The sequence below is a fragment of the Silurus meridionalis genome, chromosome 9 (assembly GCF_014805685.1).
Source record: "Silurus meridionalis isolate SWU-2019-XX chromosome 9, ASM1480568v1, whole genome shotgun sequence".
NCBI lineage: Eukaryota > Metazoa > Chordata > Actinopteri > Siluriformes > Siluridae > Silurus > Silurus meridionalis.
This window is the reverse complement of record NC_060892.1, coordinates 1323990-1343528: the sequence shown is the minus strand read 5'-3', so window position 1 is coordinate 1343528 and position 19539 is coordinate 1323990. Positions and strand designations below refer to the sequence as shown.

The 19539-nt window shown below is 40.8% G+C and overlaps 1 protein-coding gene across 6 annotated transcripts in view; it reads left to right on the top strand.

The window, feature by feature from the left end:
- celf5a (cugbp, Elav-like family member 5a) overlaps positions 1 to 19539 on the top strand; it is a 190982-nt gene that overhangs the window by 137230 nt on the left and 34213 nt on the right. For 3 of the 6 annotated variants that reach the window (XM_046858147.1, XM_046858143.1, XM_046858146.1), the window contains exons 4-5: positions 17524 to 17649; positions 19250 to 19329. In XM_046858147.1, coding sequence (XP_046714103.1) covers positions 17524 to 17649; positions 19250 to 19329 — 206 coding nt within the window. Of the gene's footprint in view, positions 1 to 17520; positions 17650 to 19249; positions 19330 to 19539 lie in introns of all 6 variants that reach the window. The other 3 variants (XM_046858142.1, XM_046858145.1, XM_046858144.1) reach the window with 1 other exon arrangement.

The window sequence follows — 19539 nt, the reverse complement described above, 5'->3', positions numbered from 1 at the left end:
ACATCACATGCTTGAAAGCCTTGTTTTAAAGATAAAAGTGACAGAAACGTAAGAACCCATATAGTATAATGTAGCCTGCAAGCTGCCCCTTACAGCCCCAACCCCCCATACACCCCAACAACTTTCGAGTATCGCAGTAGGGCCTTAATGCTGCTCTCACATGTCCGGTAATAAATTTACACCAAACCTGCAGTATGCACACACACACACACACACACACACACACACACACATCTCCCATGCAATCCTGACCTTCAACTGCCTTTCCTGCATATATAGTAGACACAGGACCTATTGCTCAAAATGTCTGAACAGGTCTACACTGCCTGGAACAATGGAGGCTCATTAAAACAGATAAACAGCTGAGGGTATTTATACATACACACACACACACACACACACACACACACACACACACACACACGTGTATGTTTGTAACGCTGCAAATCTCTGGTTCATGCTTCAAACCTTGATTGAGCTTCATAAGCGTTTGGATATACACAGCTATCTTCAGGTCCTTCCCCAGCAGTTCAGTCTGGACTTTGAGTGGGCCATAGCAGGACCATAATCCTGTTCTTTTTTAGTCGTTCTGTTATAGATCTGCTGATGTGCTTATGATCCATGATCCAAGCCGTTCACTTGGACTGATGGCCTCAAATATGGCCCTAGAACACTTTTCTATACAGAGAAAAATAGAGGATGAATTAACAGACACCACATGGAAAATGCGGTTGCCTACCAGTCAATTGCGTTAACTAATTGTTTATCTTTAGTCTCTAATTTACTGTACTGTGGTTAGCGAGATTGCATATTTCGAAATGAACCATCTTCAATCAACACCATGACCTCTTCTTGAGAGATTTATTCTCCTTCTTGTGACCTTCCTGCTTCTGGAACATTCCAAATATTTCATATAGGTGAAGTCTTCTTTTCAAAGCAGCTTCTGCAGTTTGTGCTGGATCTCAGCAAGGGTGTTAAAATGGCGAGTAGTGTGGGTGCGGAGGTAAGATCGGATTGTTTCTGGTGAGAAACTCACGTGTGAGGAGGAGACGGTGCATCGCACGTAGTCAAATTAGCAGCAGTTGCACACTTCCTGATGTACACAGGTTGATGTCTTCTGCCACACTGGCTTATGAAAGTCAGTGCTCCCTGTGACTGTGCGTGCAGCCTTGTGCTGCCACTTTTTTGGCGTTTTACAAAACTGAAAATTTTGTTGCCTCAATTTTTTTTGGAGTATTCATTTAGGTTACATACATATTTGTACAGAAAGTGAATATGAAGGAGGAACTGAAGGTTGTCAGATCTATGATGATCTATTAGAGAAGCTGGTCTTCTGTAAATGTACTTGTTTTGAGCAACACAGGTACTTCTTTGCATGAAGAGTATGGAATAGAAGCTCAGACTGGGTTGATTGCAGGACATATTGGACGCTTTGCGTTTGAAGAAGCTGGTTTTCTTTTCCCTGGCAGGAAAGGTCACTGAAGGTCACTCGCACTTGCCTTTCGTTCCCCGTCTGAACCGCAATAAAGTGGGATCAATCACAGCATTCTCACCCTGCAGCACCCGGGAGCGTATTAATCGCAGGTAACGTTGCGGTTCAGGGGTTTCATTTAAGCTCTGAAACAATGTCAGTCCACAAGTCGGGACCGAACGAGCAGGAACGTCACTCGGACGTTGCGAGGTTGACAGATCCCCCCCGGGCTTAAGGGAAAGATCTGCCTCTGCTGCTCTTCTCTAATCCTTTACCCTCTCACCCTGTCATTGATTTCCCCTCCTTACCTTTAGGTCACTGGCTGGAAATTAAATTGAAGCAGAAAAAAAAACAGAGCCCCATTATTTCCTGTTCTTGCGCCATTCGTTTTTCACCCACCGCTCCCTCACTCCTTTTCCCTCCATCCTTCCGTCCCTTTATTTCAGACAGCAGAAGAGATAATATGAATAGACGGTAGCAATCGCAACCGTTGAAACATCTCAGCTGCCTTCAGCACAGCTTCCTCTGAAGCTCCATGTCTTCAGTGCTTCTTCTTCTTATCATTCTTATTATTAAGCTGGAGCTTGGTATCGCGGCGTATCCCATCAGCTCACGAGGGACACGTCTTCATGTCTCCGGATAGCTGTAGCATAGGTGTACTGAGGGAACAGCGAGTAGGAAAATATGAGACAATTTTCTTTATTAAATATATAAAATAATTCTCTTTAAATGATTTGGATGGAAAACTGGATAATTGTAACAGTGAAAGTGTGAAACATTATATATAAAATCTTTAAATAATTACAGTGAACACGATACAAATCTGCGTGAGATTTTAAATTATTCCCAGTAATGCTATATGCAGAGAGTTTATCTTATATCCAGATGTTTCCACATGTGTGACAGAGGAAGTGATATGGACACAGACAGAACGGAGACGCAGAAATCCTTCTGAAGACGTCAGTGTTTGTTAATAAATGAAAGGAAAATATTTTTGCTCGTTTCACTTTCAGTCTCGGCATCTCGGTCTGGATCAGACTTTGTCTCGTTTTGTCTGTCTGTCTGTCTGTCTGTCTGTCTGTCTGTCTGTCTGTCTGTCTGTCTGTCTGTCTCTCTTTCGTTCTATTGTCTGTCTCACTGTCTCTTTTTTCAGACTTTGTTTCTTTTGCTGTCTCTCTTTGTTTGTCTCTTTATGTCTGTCAGTCAGTCAGTCTGTCTCTCTTTTTTATCCTCTCTCTGTTTTTGCCTGTTTTTCTTTCTTTCTTTCTTTCTTTCTTTCTTTCTTTCTTTCTTTCTTTCTTTCTTTCTTTCTTTCTTTCTTTCTTTCTCTTTCTTTCTTTCTTTCTTTCTGTCTTTCTGTCTTTCTTTCTGTCTTTCTTTCTTGGTCTCCATCTCTCTCTCTCTCTCTCTCTCTCTCTCTCTCTCTCTCTCTCTCTTTTCCTGTCTATCTCTTTTATCTCTTTCTGTCTCTGTCTCTCTCATTTTGTCTTTCTGTTAATTTCGGAGTAAAGTACAGTATGCTACATTGCCATATGCTCCCTCTCCTCCTCTCTCTCTCTCTCTCTCTCTCTCTCTCTCTCTCTCTCTCTGTCTGTGGGTTTATGAGGTGGATTCAAGACGTCTGAGCTCAGGGCTCTCCAGGGATCTTTAATTGTGTACAATAACTAATCAGCAATGAACTGACAAAACTCATTTCAGATAATCTCTCACACGTCACTGAAGGATATGACACATCACCCCCCCAACCACCCCCGGTGTCCTGCTTCCTGTCCTGTTTCCTGTCCTGCTTCCTGTCACTCATGTCATATCGGTGCTGCTGAGATGCCTCGTTCTTAATAAAGTGCTGACAGAGCGCTGAGAAGATTAAAACTTTCCTCCAGCCGCTGAAGAGCAAACAGCACACACACTCTATATACTGTTTATATATTTATATATTTATATATATATATATATATACACCCAGAGTAATAGCTTATTGTTAAAGCTCCACTCAGGTGTGCAGCCGTTCTGCATAAACGTTTGCATTTCTGGAGCGTTTCGGCATTTTAAAATCCTATTCTACTGATGATATATTACCTTTCCTCCAGAGGGTTTTCAGGGATAAAATACAAGGTGTTGCGAGAAAGAAAGAGAGAGAAAGAAGAGGAGAGGGTTTTTTTTTTTAGATTTTCTCATCTATTTTGAGAGAAGGCATGCTCACGCCAGGATATTTGGATTCAAATAAAAATCAGCATTCAAAAGCAGCATCAGTAAAGTAAAGAAAGCAACCCTTGAGCTCTTTTTTTTTTTTTTTTTTGAAGAGATCAAGTATGTAAAACCAAATGAAAACTGATTTGTGGGGCAAATACCCAACCTGTCCTCATGATGAAATAACCACCCGTTCCTTGAATTTCCTCCAGGTTTCATCATCGGCTTATCCTGCAGGTTATCTCTGATGGCGTGTTCATTTCAGGTGAAATGAAACGCAGGAGGTCTCAGATCTATTAGTCTGAGTAGGGATTTATTCTGTAATACGGCACCGTAACAAGCCACGCTTTCGTCGGGTGAAGGAATATTCTCAGGCGTCAATGTGGGCTAATAAACCGATGGTGGCGTTACACCTCGTTACGTCATACAATATATATTGCTACCGAGACAATTAACGAGATAGCAAATATACTAAAAAATTTGTGCATTGGATACAAGTTGGCATTTGTATCACAATGCATCGTTTTTTAAAAACATTTGCATCGTTAAAAAAGGATTTATTTATATATTATTAGAGGTGGAGTAGTTGCTATACTCGAGCACGTTCTCTCAACACTGCTGCTGCTACGTGATTATGACGTATCACAACACTACGGAGAACGAGGCGTGTCCTGAGAGTCACATAGAATACAGATTAACATGGCAGACATGCCACATGTTCCTGCAGACACAACAGAAAAAAAGCACGTCTGGTTTTATTTTAGATATTTATTTTTTCACTACAAAGGCATGTGTGTGAAAGGCCATGTGATAAAAGTCAGAAGGCATCAAAATAAATTGATGATTTGCTGTCTGAAAGAAAATGAATAAAAAAAAAAAAATAAAAAGAAATAAAAGTGAACTATCAGTACCATATTGAATTGCAGAGCATCACATTTTGTTGAATCAAATCGAAATCGGATCGCATAATAAAGGTGAATCATATCGCATATATATACAGTATATATATTTCAGGGCTGTTAAAATTAATGCATTAATTACGTTAACGAAAATTAATCTTAACGGCACAAATTTTATTAACGCACGATGTCAGTTTGACCATTTTTATTACAAATAATAATTAATAAAATAAAAGAGCCGAAATTAAAACCTTCCAAACACACATTTATTCACGATGTCCTTTCATTACTACGATATAAAAAAATGTTATCACTGAAAATTAATTTTATGCGCCAAGTCACAAATCAGCACCAAAATCCACCGTGACGCGCACATCCGGCAATTATAACCGTCCGTGTGGAAACATGGCAAAAGTTCCGTTTGTTGTTCTGATCAGTTACGTCATTTAAAAAAACATCATTACTTTAAAACATTGACAAGAATATTTAGTCTTCATGCTCTTGAGTTTGGTTTCACTAATAATAAACATACATTTGCATAAAACATCAATATTTGTCCATGCGCATGTTTATTAGAGTAAAAACTTGCAAGTATTAATTTAAGGTTCATTTAGAACAGATAGAAAAGTGTGATTAATCACGAGTTAACTCATGACAATCGCGAAGAAATATTTTAATTGATTGACAGCTCTAATATTTATATATAGGTGTCCTGGAGAACGATATTTTCCCCTCAGTAAATATCCTGAGCAGGCAGTGGGGGGGGTGGATATTAGAAGGCATTTGCCTCTGTTATTACACACAGCAAAATGTAATCAAACAACCACAGAGGGTGAAACAGAAAAGCTGTGGAGTGAAATGACAGCCGGTGACCAATTACAGACATCACGGCTGACGGTTTGTTCGATATATAGATAGTTACAGTATTTCATTAGATATCGAACAAAACATCCTGTAAATGAAAACAAATGGGCCTGTCGAAGCTCACAGATGAAGCCTGGGATAAGGAGGAAGGAGGAATTCTCTCTCTCTCTCTCTCTCTCTCTCTCTCTCTCCCTCCCTCGTTCTCTTCCTTCCTGCTCTCTCTAATCCATTTTTAATAAGCGTTAGAAAAAAAAATGGAAACTGCCAGGGAAGCGTAATCTCTGAGCTGAAGCGTTCATCGGCAAGAAGGAACAAACAGACCCTTCTAGACACCTGTATTAGTGTATTACTCTGTGTGTGTGTGTGTGTGTGTGTGTGTGTGTGTGAGTGTGTAGTAAAAGTGTGTAGTAAAAAGGAAGTAAAAACTAGATTAGATGTGAGATCAGACCCGTGTTGTAACTGATTATAATACATGCTACTAGTATATACATACAGTGTTTGGTCAAAAGTATTAGGACACCCATCTTTTCCACCTTTATGTGGTTCCTCTTCAAACTGTTACCACAAAGTTGGAGGCACACAGTTTGTATCGGGCGTCTTTAGATGCTGTAGCAAAGAAGTGAATTTTCATTGCTTGAATTTGGAGACCAAAATGTGATCTAGTAAAACAATGCTCCTGTGCATGAAGATCTGCTTCACATGGGTTGGAGTGGAAGATCTCCTGCTATAGAGCTCCAACCCTTTTGAACATGATGAATGTGAACTCTGCCTGCAGCCCAGGAACCTCCTCACTTTCTTACCCACATCAGTACCTGACTTTACTAACAACTAGCTTGAGGAATCGCCACAAAATTTAGTAGAACATCTTCCCAGAAGAGTGGAAGTTATTATAACAGCAAATGAATACTAAATGTGGAACAGGATGTTCACTGCTCAGGTTTTTACAAACTTTTGGTCGTATCGTGTATTTAAAAGAATGTTTTTATTGCTGTCTGTTTCCTTCAGATGTATAAAAGCTGTAATGAACTTGAGTTTCTGTTATGCATAATGACGCATACGCACCTGAAGCTTTCAGTCACGTCGTTATTATTTGTACCAATAGATTTTTGGAATCGATAAGTTTTTTTCTTCCCTTTCTTTTCTATTTGTCATGGGACACTAACAAGAAACGATGCTCTGCTGGAACAACAACAAAAAAACAAACAATCGACGCAGACGAAGGCGATAACTCCAATAAGCGCACAGAAGCACAGGTGTTCCTGTCAAACGTAAATCGAGCAGGCATCTGGGGTGAGGTTCTATAACAATGCCAAGAAAACTAAGACGCAACTTTTCACCGTTTGTGATGATTTGGAATGATGATAAAGTGGTGACGTTTTAAAAAAGCTCCTGGTTTTTGCTGAGTTGTCGGTGTACCTCGGTGTTAAATCAGCCGTATGGAAAAAACAAGGCTGTGTGTTTTTCGGAATGATGGACATCTCGCTTAACCTGCAATATCGCTGCAGCACAGGATCTTCCAGAAGACTGAAGCAGGCTTAGAGAAGACGAGAGAAGATGCAACATGCAGCACTTGTGTTTTAGGCTCCTGGGATTTTCAATGGTATGAGGCATAATCTCAGGAATATCAGATTTACTGTCATTTATATTAATAGTGGATTGTGATTGGCTGGAAGGAGTTCAGGTGTGAATAGTGGATTGTGATTGGCTGGAAGGAGTTCAGGTGTGAATATTGGATTGTGATTGGCTGGAAGGAGTTCAGGTGTGAATAGTGGATTGTGATTGGCGGAAGGAGTTCAGGTGTGAATAGTGGATTGTGATTGGCTGGAAGGAGTTCAGGTGTGAATAGAGGATTGTGATTGGCTGGAAAGAGTTCAGGCGTGAATAGTGGATTGTGACTGGCTGGAAGTTCTGGTGTGAGTTCAGAGTGTTGGTAGTTTGCGTTTGTCAGTTGAACCTAAATTACTTCACTGCTTATAAACACCTGTAACCATAGTAACATCCAGTTCCAGTTCCATCCACAGATATTGTACATGTTTCCTAATGAAATCACTGAGCTCTATGGAGGAGTTTTGCATGTGGTGTAACTTCTTTGGTAAATATGGAGATTTTCATACACAGCACGAGGCACAAGATGAACTTGATAAACTTCTAAGGAAAAGTTCAAATGGAAACCAAAACGCAAAACAGCACCAGGAGTTACTCCAACAGCTTCATTATTGATCTTCTGGCATTACTTTATCTCGGTGTGTGATTCGGAGCAGCAGAATTGTAGATTTAATGAGTCGCATAAAAAATGCATAGTTTTAATCCAGTTTTAATCTGCAAACACCAATAACAGCTTGAACTCCTCAATGTTGGGAAGTGACCATGGTATAACCTCAGGACCTTCTTCATCTCTACATCTACACTAACATCCTGGAACACCTCACAACTACACCTGGATCATCACCTTACATATATGTATTTATGTATTTATGGAATTATGTGTATAGAAATATCGCTTTTGGGAGTTTTTCCTTCATACATAACTATGAAGGATGGAATGTTTGGAGTAAAGGTTGTGAACACTGACTGAACTCAAAGCCAGAAGACTGAATATGGATTATCATTCCACAGTACAGTAAATTGTGGCCACTTGGGTCCAAGGTCATAAGTTACATAGTGTACTAGTCTCTCTTTCAGAAGGTTCGAATTTCTGGTATCTTGACTGGCTTTCTAGAATTTTTTTCTAACCCGCCAACAAACTAGTTTTCTCCCACATGCTGAAACTAAACAGCTTTCAAACATATAGCCTACAGTCCTGTTTTTTTTCCTTTTAAATACAGGCTTGGACGCTTTCATCTCCAGCACCAGCCTCGTTCTTGCCTCATTCTTCTTGAAGCTGCTCCAATTTCGTGTCTCTCTGGACTTTAAAATAAAGCGATTGATGAGAATGTTGTAAAGCGAGCAAAACTCTCTGCAGAAGCAATCTGCATCTGGATCTGTTCAGGGCTTCAGATATGGTATCTGTATTCGGCCTGGAGTGGGTCTGATCACGTTTGAAGTCTGGTTGGGACGTTTTTTTTTATCCTTTAATTATCACGCAAGGTCATAATTCTGTTTGGCGTCCAGTTATTTTTGCTTGTTGATGTCTGATACATTTTCCAACAAATCAAGTTTTACAAAAGTATCTACTGGAGAAAAGTAAACCGCTGTGTCTTTGAGCAGGCAGGTACCAAGAATGAACGAACCGATGTACAGTTCCTGCAGCTCCTTACACTCACTTCTTTTTTGTAACATACACTTTATAGATAAAAGTATCTGGACATCTGGCTTTTCCAGACATATGCGGTTGTTCTCCAAACAATTGTATAGGATGACTCTGGTTTGCAGTTGCCTGAAGTTTCCCTTAACTTGAACTAGGAAACCCAAACCTGTTCCAGCATGACAATGCTCCTGTGCACAAAGCCTACTGCATGAAGATCTGATTTACATGGCTTAAAAGAGTGTGAAAGATCTTCTGCTATGGCGCTGCTCTGTAACACCCTTGTGACTGAATCTGGAGAAACATTTTCCCAGAAGAGTGAAGGTTATTGTAAGAGGAAATGGGATCTAAATGTGGAATGGGATGTTTAAGAAGAAGATACAAATGGGTTGTTGGTATTATGAAGAATGTTTTCCTATTTTCATCATATAGTCGGTTTTCTGGCTTTCGCAATTTATAAACACAAAAAACACTCTGAAAACATGAAATGGAATAAATGGAAAGAAAAATAGCACAAAGAAACAAGTAGAGACGTGTGTTTTGGATACAGACGCTCTGATCAATGCCTATGATTCTGGATCTGTGGACTTATTAGGAAATTTGAATTATTGATGATACGGAAAAACTGATAACAAGCCCCCAACATCAGCGGCAGCCTGAAGGCAGACAATGGATAATAAATAGTTATTGCAGTAGCGTAAATGTTTATACAGCACTCATACAAACGTCACGTGACAGGATGGAGATTTACGGGACGGGCCGTACGGCGCTACGTCGAAGCCTTAGTCATATTTCACACCTGTTATGGCATTTAGTGTAAATCCGTAGTGAAGTAGGGCAGAGATAAAACGTTTTTTTTCTATTTCACCTCCTTTTATTCCCCCATTGAGTTTGTTGTGACGTTTGTTGTTTATTCGAGGTGCTGGAGCCGCCTCTGGTCACGTGACCGACGGTGCAGCAGAGAGTGGACCGGTTGGGGAATAGTAAGGAAAAAAAAAAAACGTGATCGGTGAAGTACGTGTTGATGCGAAAAGCTTGAGAAATTTCCATGTCAGGCGTCTTTTCAGAGAGAAACCGGGCTGTGATTTTCTTTTCTTTTTACCTGGTCGGATCGAGCGGTGGAGGAACGTCTGAGCCACTTGCCGAGAGTGATCTGTGTGTGATTTCTTTTTTTCGCTCTTTTTCCGAAACCCTGGTGCAAGATGATGCAATGGTTGCTACAGCACGGAGCATTGCACAGTTTGGATGAAATGTTTGGCAGGCTTGTGTGTGGGTGTGTGATGTGTATATATATGTGTGTGTGTGTGTGTGTGTGTGTGTGTGAGTGAGTGTGTGAAATCACTTGGACTCTGATGCATCCCAGTAGACTGCTTGCTTGGTGATGGATGAGTTGCGGTATTCGTATCAAGGCGCTTCTGGATGGTGACTGACTGTAAAAAGTACAGCTCAAAAGGATGATGATGAAACTTGGCCATTAGGCAGAGCAATGACTGCTCCCTGTTTGTCCATTTAAGGAGCCTCGTTTTGACAAACAGCGGAGGCACGATTTTTAGCAGGACGCACGAAAAACTAAATAAAAAACCCCCAGATCTATTAACACAGAACGGCTTTGAGCCATTAGGAGCAGTGAGGTTCTCACACGACCTGAGAATTCACAGATTTAATCTCTTTTTTTAATATGCACAAAACTATACTATGTGGCCACCTGACCATAAGATTGATATGCTCTTCTTGAACATCCAATTCTACATTTACTCTACTATTTCATTTTATAATAACCTTCAATCCTCTGGGGAGATGTTCCACTAGATTTTTGTGTAGATTTGTGCTTGGAGATTCATTCAGCCACAAGGGTGTTGGTAAAGTCAGGTACTGATGTAGGTGAGAAAGTGAGGAGGCCTGGGGTGCAGTCAGCATTCACATTCATCATGTTGTATAGAGATGGAGCTCTATAGCAGGAGATTTCGAGACTAATGGTGTAGCTGTTGCTGTTCTGACCCATGTGCGTTATCACGTCCATGACAGCAATTTCGAACCAACGTGAAATTCTGCGTGAAATTCTGCGATGTTTCAAGCGGTGCACTTACTGCAAGAGCCGAAGAACGTCACTGGAAGTCGATGAGAGGTCAGGAAGACCTTCAACGAGCTCATCTACCAAACATGTCGAATCCATTCAGCAGTTTGTGCATGATGATCATTGGAGAGTGATCCACATGATCTCATTCCGCACCCACCCTACTCACCAGATCCTGCGGATTTCACCCGTCTTCCAGAAGATGAAGATCCAGCTCGACGTTTTAACACCGTTGCAGAGATACGGCAAAAATCCCAGAAGGTGCTTGACGCGCTTTAAAAAAAGACTTCTAGGACATGTTCCAGAAGAACCCTGGGAGCACTGTATTGCAGTGTAAGGAGACTATTTTGAAGGTGACAGTGTGGAAACATAAATAAAGTACTTTCTGGTAAACAGTGCAAGTCTTCTAACGATACCACCTCATATATGGACACCTGACCATAAGATTGATATGTTCTTCTTAAACATACTATTCCAAACTTAGTTCTCATTTTATCTTGGAATAACATCCACTTTTCTGGGAAGATGTTCTTCTAGATTTTGTGGAGATTTTTTCAGCCACAAGGGTGTTAGTAAAGTTAGATGTAGGTGAGAAAGTGAGGAGTTCTGGGGTGCAGTCAGCGTTCACATTCACCATGTTCAATAGGGTTAGAGCTCAAGTAAAACATACCTTCAAGAGCTGTCTTGGTGCACAGGAGCAGGCTTGGTTCTCCAAATTTGTAGTAATTTGTAGTTTGAAGAAGTATATGTGGCTTGTCATATAGTGAATCTCCAGGTTCTGGATTCGAATATGATTTTAAAGAAAAGGAGAACAACAGATAGAGAAAGAAGGAGAAATTCAAAGGAAGTGCAGCCAAAGGAGTGTTGAGATGTGGCGTTGAAACTGAGGAAGTATAAACACGGAGGTCAGAGTGGATGAGTGTACTTCATTAGTTCTTGTACTGCTACACGATCGGGGCTTGTAATAAATTGGATTAAGCTCTTTTCAGTGTTGCTATAGGTTAATTACTATCACCCTGACTGTCTGTTTGTTTATGCATAGCTACATGATGGAGGTCTACACGTTGTGTTTATTTTAATTGGACTAAAAGCAGATGCAATGCTGGCAGGAGACGACAAACTCTGCGCGTTACGCTCGCGACGCCGTTGTTTTATCTCCTGCCAGCGCGAAGCTCCCGCAATTTGTCACTTTGCCCATTTTGCAGCTGAACGCTACCTAATATCTGTCAGCTCGTGTTGTCCTCCTGCATCAAAATGCTGATATTTTTTTTCATACATCCGCCGGATTTACGCCTCGGACTCTGACAGCTGATGAAGAGTGGCTCTCCACTTGCCTGAGAGCTCGCTATTAGAGTAATAGTGTTTCTTTTCCGGTCCCCTGAAGCTGTTTGAGGCGGAAGCCGCTAAAGGCTTGTTGTCCTTCGCTCTCGTATGGCTTTAAAAAAAAAAAGATACCCAGCCTGGCATATATCAGATGGAGATTGACACCATGCTCAATGTGTAGGAAACTAATTGAGGTTTCTCAGACGTTTTTTTTTTCGAGTGTGTCCGAATGCCCAATTGATCCTAGGACACTTTATTAGCAAGCGATTCCAGGACGAGTTTCGGCTTCTAATGGCATCCCACAATGCACCTCAAAACGTACATGTGCCTTGTCTACTCTACGCCATCCAAGATTGTAATGCAAATCAAAGCAACTCACAAAAACCCTTTGAATCAAAAATTGTGAACCTTTCCAGTTTGGTGTATATACAGGAAACGCCAGCTGGCATTATAGGGAAAGTGGGCGTGGCCTGAACAGAAAGGTAAAAAAAAAACTTGGTTTATTTCTGAATTTATTCCACTTCCTCCATTCCCTTTGTGATATGATACTATCTTGTGTACTTTTCCCCTCCAGGCAATCAGAATGTCATGATAATGGTTGCCCTCTGGTGGCCTGGAGGAACTGTCCAACGTAGCCATGACAGCGTCAGGTAATAAAATGGACAGGGTTAGTGGAATATCGGGCGTATTTGGAAAACATGATGCAGTCGTTTATAAGACATTTCCATCCTATAGGGATTGTAGTTAATGCACTCAGAACTCAGGGGGCAATTTAGAGACTCCAACCTCCCTGAAGGCTTTTACATCAACAAAACAACTTTATTTCCTGAAATACAGCCAAATGCGTATTTACTTAATAAACCCCTGAAAATAGAAAATAGAGAAAGAGATAGATAGAGAAATAAATTGATAGAGAGAGAGAGAGAGAGAGAGAGAGAGAGAGAGAGATAGAAGTCTCTGTCTTTTGCTTGCACATGCTTAACTCAAAGCTAATAAATAAAATAAAACCTCATCCTCAACATGTATTTTTTAAAGCATCACAGATCAAATTGTTCACATGTTCTAGGCCACCAAACAGCTATAAAGCATGGATGAAACATATTTGAAGCGATCACATTAAGGGATTTTGTGTTTAAGCTGTTTATAAACTGACCAGGCATAACTTTTTGGCCACTGATCAGACATAACATTATGACCACCTGCCTAATATTGTGTTGGTCCCCCTTCTGCTGCTAAAACAGTCGTCTCCTGTCTATCATTAACAGAATGAACTTCATCAGTGATGTGAGCTACAGGAGCTCGTCTGTTGGATCGGACCACATGGACCAGCCTTCGGTCCCCTCGTGCATCATTGAGACCCATGACCCTGTCGCCAGTTCACCACTGTTCCTTACTTGGACCACTTTATATTACAATATAATTAGATTTTGTATGATTAAGATAAATTTGATCCAAATTTTGCATACAATAAACCAATCAGAATCAGTGTCAAAGGACATTAAGGACATGCTAATGATTTACATGATTTACTTCTAAGTTATAATTGTAGTTAGAACTCGAAGGGTTTCCTCATTAATCAGTATCACATCATTGAAAATCATTAAAACATGAAAAAAAGATTTTTTTTCCACATCTGAACATTTAATCAGTGTATTATCTGATTAAACACCAGCCAGACTCAGAATAACACTACAGCCACTAACATTAACTCAGATCACATTCTGGGGTGCAGTCAGAGCTCTATAGCAGCAGATCTTCAACCCATGTAAAGCAGATCTTCATGGAGCTGTCTTTGTGCACAGGAGCATTATCATGCTGGAACAGGATTGGGTCTCCTAATTCAAGTTGAAGGAGATCCTATGGAGGATTTAAAGACAGATTTTGAGTCTCATTTAATGAACAGATGATGACTATAATAAATGAATATCTGGTGTCACCCAGACGAGGATAAAGTTCCTGTGTTGGAGTTTTTTCCTCTCAAGGCTCCTTGTCCTTGCTAATGAGGTGGGAGGTGAAGGAGGTGGTAGCTTTGTGGTTAAGGCATTAGACTTTGGATTCGAAGGTTCAGATCTCAGCCACACAAAGTCCTGCCACTCCCTGAACAAGACCCTTAACCCCACATATCTGCTTAGTTGTATAAATAAGATAAATGTAAGTGGATGAGGGCTTCAAATTATGATAAAAGTCATCGGTGCTGAATGTAAACCAGTATGACATAATTTGGTGCCGCCACCACCAGGGGGCGCTCTGTAATCTCATATAATTGAAACAAAAAAAAGTAGCTTGTGATAGCTAGCCAGGCATTAAATAAAGACAGAAATACCTTGATGTAATAATTATCTAAATGGTACATTAGATGTTTATATGTGGATGTTATTATTTAGACAAACCCCCCAAAAAAGGAAGATCTGTTTTCTTTTTTTCTGAAAAATCCCTCCTGCAGGAGTGCACAGCAATTTTTTGTTCTCATTGTAATGCTGTTTTATTTTGCGAGGTATTAAACGAAGCCGGTCTGTGGCAGGTGAAGCTGATGAGGCTTGATGGGTGTAATTTTTTGAATGCAGCAGCACAGCTGGTGGAGGCTGTGCCCAGCGTCAAGGACACCGAGGAAGGAAGCGATTCAAATGCACGCAGTTTCGACTCAATTAGAAAGAAGATGAAAATTAAGAGGACCTCAGTGAAACCAGGGCTGAAGAACAAAACACACTCCATAAAATAAAGACAAGGAGATGACGATCAGGCTTTTAAATTGATGCTGTTGAGTGTGTGTGTGTGTGTGTGTGTATGTGTGTGTGTGTGTGTGTGTGTGTGTGTTGTTTACTGCAAAATGAAATGGACGAGAAACAGATAGGTGGGTTTGGGTTGCAAGTCTTAACAGCAGCTTAATTACATTTTGTTGGCTGAAATTGACGCTGGCTGGAAATAATCCATCACATGATGTTTACTTGCATCTGCAGATCCGTTTATAGATCCGTCTGTAGATCCATATGTAGATCTACTGTAGAGCCGCCTGTAGATCTGCCTGTAGATCTGCTGTAGATTCATCTGTAGATTCTCTCAAACATCTGCATCAAGTGACTCTTGGTTGCTGAACGCTTCAGCAACATTAACCTGAACAGCAAATGGGGCTCCATATATGCACTGATTTATTATTACTGTCAGAAGAATGTGTGTGTGTGTGTGTGTGTGTGTGTGTGTGTGTGTGTGTGTATGAGTGCATGTGAGATTGGGAGAGGCAGAAAGATAGAGTCCATTTGTGTGTGTGTGTGTGGGTGTGTGTGTAAGTTTAAGAGAGAGAAAGAGAGAGAGAGGGAGCAAGAGCATGTGTGTGTGTGTGTGTGTGTGTGTGTGTGTGTATATGTGTATAGAAGATTATCTTTTATGTCAGGAGCACTGAAGTCCCTCAGAAGCTCCCATGGTGATTGTGTATTGCTCAGACTCCGTGCTGCACTTGAAGTCCAGCTCCTGAGATGCTGATGTTGTTCCATATCTTCATTCTCCTGGTGCTCTGGCGAAAACACATTCCTGCTTAAATCCATTCAGCCGGAAGTAAAGTCTCAGTGAAAATTCCAAAAGAGGACAGCTGAGACCTCCAGCCATGCTCCTTGTATAGGTGTCTGAGATAGGTTCTAGGTCAAATTCGTATAGGTCATCTGTTAATGTCCTGGAGGAACCCGAGGACGGGTTGGCACCATTCAGATAGGACACATCTGCTAGAGCACCTTAAGCTCATGGTGTCTCCTGAAGGCATGCAGGAGAACCAGCTTGGCCTTTTCTTTCCTGGTTCACGGCTCTCGATTTTGATTCTCAAAAGATTTACAGTGACACATGTCACAGTGCATCACCTCTGCTTTCGAAAAGCACCCTCTGATCCTGCCACAGAGGATAAACAGTCCATGTGTGGGAAGATCTTACATGGTCAAAGCTTCTGCAGGAGCTTCTGGGCATGATGGAGGTTCAGTGATGATGCCTTCACAACATGTCTGTGTTTCAAACTTCATACTGCACCATGTGAACCAAAAGCATTCGGTTTTCTACATACATGAGGTTCTTCATCAGATTGTTCCTACACTGTTACACACTAGTGGATATAATTTCTCCTTTACTTGAACTAGTAGACCCAAACCTGTTCCAGCATGGCAATCCGCCTGTGCACAAAGCCAGCTCCATCTCCTGTTCAACATCTCCTGCTATAGAGCTTCTTCTCTACCCTACTGATCACATAAGGGATGAATTAGAATGCTGACTGAACCCCAGGCCTCTTTACCTCACATACATCAGTACCTGACTTTACTAACACACTAGTGGAAAAAGGAATCTCCAAGAAATCTCGACAAAATCTTATGTAACATCTTCCCAGTAGAGAATAAAGGTTATTATGGTAGCTAAATATGGAATGAGATCTTATGCTCAGGTGTCCACCAGCCCTTGAGCATGTAGGAAATCTGATTTGCTCTGAGATGGTGAGTCTCAGATGAGACACAAGTCATTTTGGATTTTGTGTCAAAATTCATGCATCTTTCACTGCACTTTATTTTCTGATATTCGCTATAAGATTTGAAGGTAATGAGACTTTCAAAACTTTAAACCTCACCGGGTGAAAGCTGTTACTGAAGATGAATAAAGAAACGCATTTGGAATCATGGTGGTTTCAGTTAGCTATCTAACCAGCTTCTTTTCTCCTGCGTTGTTACTATTGAAATCAGTGTGGATCTCAGAGGAATGGAGGTTGTTATAACAGTGACTGGGGACTAGATGAGGAATATGTATAGTGTACCTCTGTTTGCAAGCAGAACAATTCACCCATCTGAAATATTTGGAATATTCCAGAAGCCAGTTGTTCATCAGGAATTTGTGGCATCGACTTTTCTCACGAGAAGAAAAATGCTTCTCCCAAGCATGAGGTTATTGCATTGGCTGAAAATGATTTGTTTAAAAAATGTTCAATGTTATCCTCGGTGCGGTAAATTGTAGATTCAAAAAGCAGATCTTATGATGAGGTGTCCACAAACTTTTGCTATAATATATACAATATTATATTGTATAAATTGAACTGAAGAATATTAACATTGCTGGGCTTTATAGATTTGACAACATGCTTGTGGAAGTAATTTTTTTATTTATTGTCGTAGTACTCACGCTCCACACACTCCACACACTCCACACACTCCACAGGCCTGGCCACGTTTGTTCAGCAGGGGTTCGAACCTAATTATCACCCAAATTAAAATGAACAGCCTTGGCTCGGAAAACAATGTCCGTAAAGACTCCACTCCACTCCATGAGCTAAATGTGTTCGACCAAAGCAGTCCCTGATTTCTCTCTTTCTCTCAGTGGCTACGGTCCAGAAAGCAGAGCGCTGTCCAGCACTTGGGCTGCTGAACAAGTGGAGGAAAGAAAAAAAAAAGAAAAGAAAACAACGAATCGTGTTTCACACCATGTGTGCTCTTTGTTTCAGAAGACAGGAAGCTGTTTGTGGGGATGCTTAACAAACAACAGACGGAGGAGGACGTGTATCGCCTATTCGAGCCCTACGGAGTCATCGAGGAGTGCACTGTGCTAAGAGGTCCTGATGGGAACAGTAAAGGTAGGACCATTTTGCATGAATACATAAAAATAGACGTGTGGAGAAATCGCATTCGGCTCAAAGTGGTTTGTTAAGCAACAACAAAACAAACAAAAAAATACTTTCACCAGGGACATTTAATAGCCGTAAGGGAAACATAAGAGCGTTTCTGAGCCTGTTTATTGTTTTTATTTATTTATTTTCAGACTCCATTTATTGCCCACTGAGGCTTTTAGGACACTGATAGACACTAATTTGGCCTGACATTTAGCAAAGCACTGTGGGACTTGTAGTGTTCCCCTGCTGGTTCTTATGGAAATTGCTGTGAGATTAGGGAGTTGTTGCATGAACGTGAGGTTTCTTGGAAACCCGTGACTGTCACAAACGCGTTCGGATTTCTCGGAAGACGCTTGAATGAGAACGATTGAAGAATTTTTGACCAGAAGCCAGGAATCGAAATCATTAATTGTAACTCTTAAACATCATACTAGGTTTTTTTTCTTTGTATGTGCCTCAGGAGAAGCAGAACATGAAGCGCTTTTTGATTGATGTGTGAACTGATGATGAAATGATACCGTGTTCGGTATCAGATGATGAAGATCGATCTATCACAGTTTGTTTTCTGTCTATTCTCCCATGTCAATTATCAATCAGGCCATCCATCCATCCATTCATCCATCCACCCATCCATTCATCCATCCATCCATCCATCCATTCATCCATCCATTCATTCATCCATCCATTCCTCCATCCATCCATCCATCCATCCATCCATCCATCCATCCATCCATCCATTTATCCATCCATCCATCCATCCATCCATCCATATATCCATCCATCCATCCATTTATCCATCCATCTGTCTCTCCATCCATCCATACGTCCACCCATCCATCCATCTATCTATTCATCCATCTATGCATTAATTTATCTATCTATCTATCTATCTATCTATCTATCTATCTATCTATCTATCTATCTATCTATCTATCTATCTATCTATCTATCTATCTATCTATCTATCCTTCCACCAGCTCAACCATTCATATTAATCAATCAATCAATCAATCAAGAAAGCAATCAATCAATCAATAGATTAACAGTTCAGACATCTTAGTCAATTATCAATCAGGCCATCCATCCATCCATCCATCCATCCATCCATCCATCCATCCATCCATCCATCCATCTTTCCATCCATGCATAAATAAATCAATAAAACAAACTAACCAGTCTGACAGTTTTGACAGAACATAAACCAGGAATCAAAATGAATCGTTGGAACGCTTGCACATCACACCAGGGTTTTTGGTACCTGCCTCAGGAGAAGACGATCATGAAGCTCTTTTTGATTGTTGTGTAAACTGATGGTGAACTGATGATGAACTGATGCCATGTTGGTGTTCGGTATGCGCAGACGTGCATGCACATGGCGCTAATTAGCGTTGCACTTTAATCAGTGCAGTCTGGAGCACTGAGCCTTGTATGCAGACATCCTGCAGAGGACCAGCCTGATGTTCCACCACCAGCTCCTGAACCTCCCCTCATCTAATGTTCTGATGCATTACATTTCACAATGTTTAATAAAATCTCTTTCTTCTTTCTCTCTTTCTGTTTGCAGGCTGTGCCTTTGTTAAGTTCTCCACACATGCTGAAGCTCAGTCTGCAATCAGCGCTCTGCACGGCAGTCAGACCATGCCGGTGAGAACAACTTCATTCTTTTGCTCTCTCTCTCTCTTTTCTTTTTCATCCATATTATGACATTGTTTCCGTCTCGCTGCAATCTCTGCTCTTTAAAACAAAGGCATCTCATGCAAACAGGTGAAACCACATGTGAGTGCGGTGTAATATCACTTCCAACGCGTTTACATTTCTTCATTATAATGAGATATGAAAGAAAGTTCCAACCAA